At 37.2% G+C, this 4,999-nt stretch overlaps 1 protein-coding gene across 1 annotated transcript; it reads right to left on the reverse strand.

Annotated features, from left to right (window-relative positions):
- Positions 1-2,434: 2,434 nt before the first annotated feature.
- Positions 2,435-3,703, reverse strand: LOC108381011 (probable endochitinase). Its single transcript, XM_017637415.1, has 5 exons — positions 3,680-3,703; positions 3,223-3,624; positions 3,107-3,157; positions 2,701-2,822; positions 2,435-2,612 (listed from the first exon to the last, which is right to left on the reverse strand). Exons 1-5 carry the CDS (start codon positions 3,701-3,703, stop codon positions 2,441-2,443), a joined length of 771 nt encoding a protein of 256 aa, XP_017492904.1. The 3' UTR covers positions 2,435-2,440.
- Positions 3,704-4,999: the final 1,296 nt, after the last annotated feature.

Below are 4,999 nucleotides of genomic sequence, written 5' to 3' on the forward strand. Positions count from 1 at the left end.
ATTTCATAACGGCGTCTCTGGTAAATTTTGGCCGTCGACCAGTGTTACAGTCGACCGCCGACCAATTCATGCACCAAATTCCTAAAGTTGAGTGATCCTCAGTTAGATGTTATAAATTCATCGGTTCTTAAAACTCGAATGTTTCGTACTTTTTTGAATCGCAGCAGATTTAAATTATTACAATGAAGAAATGAGCTTATTTTTCGGTAAAGGAGGAACATATCGAGCCCTAACCGCCAAAATAACATAAGCGACATTTTTTTCAACATTTTATTTTTGATGCAGAAATATTCCTAGAGCATCTAGATGCATTTCTGCATCAAAAATAAAATTTTGGAAAAAATGTTGCCTACGTTATTTTGGCGGTTAGGGCTCGATTTAGTGTTCTCGTTTATAGAGTACACATATGAGCAACTGTAAGCGAAATACATACATACATATGTATGAATAACCCATTGCACTATAGTCTAAATTCCTGTTTTTTGACCAAAAATAACATTTTCTTGTTGCTATGTTTTAGATAATACCATAGTAAAACATAAGAAAGGTAAATTTTGTTTTTGTAAAAGGCCATAAGTTGTTATGGAGACTAAAGCTACGTGGAAGTAAAGATGTATGGCTTAAATTTTACCATTACATAAGCCTAGGAAATTTTGGCTAGGTTTGGCTAAGATACAGTTATTAAAAATAAAACTATTATATCTCGTGAGCTCATTATGTCGCCATATTTTATGCTGCTGTTTTTTTATTTCTAAAAAAAGTGAACTAGTTACCTTTTGATAAAGAAAGGAAACAAAAGACTGTTTACAATTTTGCTTTGGTAAAGGTTGCTCCCTAAAACTTTGCAGTAGGTAAATTATGAAATTCAGACTTTAAATAGAAATTAGCATAAATTGGATACAGTTTTCAAAAATTGCACTTTATAATTTGATTTTTTAAACTAAGTAAGTGGTATTTTTTTTGTTCTTCTTTAAACTGCAAGTAATGATGTGATATCTTCAATTTTTACAACGATCTGAGGAATATACTATACATACAATAGGTTTGTTCCACAAGCTACTTGTCGAAAAACTCGAGCAAAGTTCAAACTGTCAGCGTATATCATATAAACTCTAAAACTTACTTGTGGAACGCGTATGTGTACCTCGAAGTGACTTCGAGTAGCTTGTGGAACAAACCTAATATGAAAAGATTATAAGAACTAACAATCACAGGATTCTTTGAACAACTTAAAGGTATAGATACTATAACATATTGAGTACTATAACTATTAGGTACTACCTCCTTAATATGAATCGAATGGGGAAACCCCTATCCAGAATACTGTTTTTTAAGGCAATCTCGCACCTCACCGTTTTTATCCCTAACAAATAAGTTGACTCCTGCAAAAATTAAGATTTTGCTTTGTTATTTTCGTTTTCCACCTTCTGGGGTGCGTTGTGCAAACATTTCGCTTGAATTTTTGAAGAATTTAAAATTGCACTTTATAGTGCCGTAATACTTTCTCAATCATAAAGTGAAATCAAACAACATTCATCCTTTAAAAACTCGCAAATAAAATCAATGAATGCGTTGGAGCCATTAATGACAAAGCTTTTCCCTGAAGAAAGCTGTAAAAGCTTTATAGTCAGGCGTACAAAATCCGGTCATGGCTCTTAACGTTGTGCATTTACTTTTTGGGAATTTTCTAAGCACGAAAATTCGTTACCAACATTGTGATGCCAAGAACATCACTTTTTTCTATCAATTTGGTTCGGTATCACCCGGCAACGGACCTTCTACCATTTCCGTGTAGACTTGGTATTTTCGCGTAGTTTATAGTGCGCCTGCTTGGTTTTTTCTTGCTCTGTGATACTGAAAATGTCAATTAAGTGCTTTTTAAGGCGTTCCGTTGGATGCTTCCCTCACTGCGCCCATTCAAGGCCTTCAAATTTTAAGGCATACCCTTTGTATTAAAAAAAACACCTAGTATCGACGGTTTTAGAACTTTTATTGAGAATCGAACTGTCTTCAAAATGAGAATGAGAATTAAGTTACTGCGAGATATAAGCCCGATTCCTGAAGGAAGATAATGTGGCTATTCAAGCGAATGCTGTATCCCTAATATGGCTGCTTCGAGCGCTTACCTAGTTTGATTCATAAAAAAAATTTCCGTTGCTTGTATTAAACAAAAAATGAGAATGACGATAGCGCAACACCGAAACCGGTTTGTCTTCAAACCAAAGCTTGACAAGGCAGACGCAATCCGTTCCGAAATACATCGTACCCTGCGAAGAAACCAAACATCGCCAGCAATTGATAACACTTATGAATTACATACATTCATATTTATTTAACAAATCCAACTTCGTATTTTTTGCTTAGAAATATTTGCAAACTTGTAACTACATACCTACATACATACTTTCGAAAACTTAAGACAATTTAGCTGGAACCCACTTCAATCGAAATCTACATCCATATTCCTGAGTGACAACACCCGGGTGGTACCGACGCAACGTGTTGGTATGACGGCTGTGCAGAGACGCGAACTTTCGTTAAAATATGTGGCACCAGGGCAGGTGTACAGCACCCCACTCCAGACGCCGTTATTAATAAAGCAATAGACATACCTAGAAAAAAAAAAATGATTTTTATTATTTTAAAATTGTAAATGCACAGCATGGTAAGTAAATAAGTAAATAAGGGCAGTGTACTAACTGTCTACAGCTGGTAGTCTGCCCATTGCCGGCCGGAAAGCGACCACTTTGTTGCATAGACTGACAGAACGCGGCCGGATTTGTCACACTGGTCGAGGGCGCAGTAGTGGTTGTTGTTACTGTCTCATCAACACTGGGGCACGTGGCCACAACCTAAGCAGTAGTAAAATGGATACATATTATTAATAACCACAGTATGTATTATTTAATTGGCTCACCCCTAATGTGGCACTACCACAAATGTATTCATAATCAATGCTGCAAATGTGATCTGGCTCACAGGAGCCGGTCAAGTTACTGACCGTTGTTGTGCCCAGGCACAAGGCGTATGTACCGACGCCAGTGCAGGCAAAGGTATTGGTAGCATCGCAGGTGTTACAATCGGCACAATCAGCTACCACACCGACGCCTNTGGTTGTTGTTACTGTCTCATCAACACTGGGGCACGTGGCCACAACCTAAGCAGTAGTAAAATGGATACATATTATTAATAACCACAGTATGTATTATTTAATTGGCTCACCCCTAATGTGGCACTACCACAAATGTATTCATAATCAATGCTGCAAATGTGATCTGGCTCACAGGAGCCGGTCAAGTTACTGACCGTTGTTGTGCCCAGACACAAGGCGTATGTACCGACGCCAGTGCAGGCAAAGGTATTGGTAGCATCGCAGGTGTTACAATCGGCACAATCAGCTACCACACCGACGCCTCCACTGGGCTGGCAAATGCTCGTGGTAGCTGTGGAGCAAACATATCCTGTGGGGCAATCTAGCGCATTCGCAATTGGTGAGCCATTGTCGCACACCTTAAATTGGCTGTTGGAGACGCAAGCCAGATTAGTTTCAGCAGAGCAGGTATTGCAGGCGGCGTGCGTGAAAGTCGGCCAATTGACACAGAGAAGCAGCAAACTCAAAAGAAACTAAATGGGAAATAGTTTGCATATATTTCTTGAACTGATAGTTAGTAGCACTTACCTGCCGCGTAATGAACTCCGACATAATCGAATATTTTTTTAACTTTATAAATTTTGTTGAATACTCTTAATTCGAAATAAGCTTTGCAGTACTTTCTATAAGTCCGCTTGCATCAATTTCAAATTCATTTGCAACTAAAAATGTAAAACAACTTATGCTTGGATTTAAACTATCTGCCACCATCTCTGGGCTATCTTATCGTTGAAACTACAGAAATTTAGGCTTATCTTAGTGCATAAACGTCAAATGAATAGCAACTTTTTCTACTTGAAAGATAAATATTTAAAATGTAATAAATTTGATTTAGATTGTTTTATTTGAACAGCGAACTGTCGCTGACCAGACAAGGCCAGCGCGTTATTTATTTGTTAATATTCCTCAAAACAAATGCGGTTTAGCCCGATTCGCGAATTCCTAATTTCAATTTTGCCCAACGACTTGGCATCCTACTTATTGTTTTGACTATTCAACTATCTGAAAATGCTTTAAAAACGGGGAAAAGGTGAACGATCACAGCAGTATAGAACCAAATATATTGTCCAAGGAAACGGTATCTTTCAGACGGACAATATGGTCTTGTTTGCATCTTCCAAGCGCGAATATGGAAGGGGCAGTGGACTTGGCACGTCCAAGTTCATCTGCCTCTTGGAATTTGAGCCCGAAACTTTCCTCGATCTTATGGCCCATGTGTTGAGTCGCTAAACTTAAAAATTATCAATGAAGATTTGCAAAATTGTATAGCGAATATAAATCCGGCACCCAGTAGAAGATATCAAAAGGTACAGATCTTCATAGAAGCTCTATAGACTATTGGAGAATGTGAATATGAAATGACCTCCCGGGCAGTGGCGTTAGTTTGGATTAGACCAAATTAGGAAAGATTTAATGAGATGCCCTCAACTAAATTGTCTAATTACAAAAGACGTTTAGTTTTTTTGGTATTGATTCGAAAACAAGGGTATGAGTACCACTGATACCCAGGTATAACTACTAAATCTATAAGCATAAATTTAATTCAGATTAAGTTTGGTTAAGCCAAGATAAGGTTTAATTAGAAAGACTCTACTCTGCCATGGAATATATATACATTAAGAAAACTGATCAAGAACAAAAGCTATTGGAATGTACATAAGTGCCAATCTATTTAAATTAAATATTTGAGCTATGATAATTTTCATACATACTAGGACTAGGGATATTCGAATATATCCGTTCGGCTATTCATGTGTATACGAATAAAATCTGGATATCATGATCTCATTTTGATAAACGTATATTCTTAAACGTGTAAATAGAGATTCATAAAATTGTTCTCAACAT

The sequence above is a fragment of the Rhagoletis zephyria genome, unplaced genomic scaffold, assembly GCF_001687245.7.
Source record: "Rhagoletis zephyria isolate East Lansing unplaced genomic scaffold, Rhagoletis_zephyria_1.1 Rzeph_scaffold_21099, whole genome shotgun sequence".
NCBI classification, from domain to species: Eukaryota; Metazoa; Arthropoda; class Insecta; order Diptera; family Tephritidae; genus Rhagoletis; species Rhagoletis zephyria.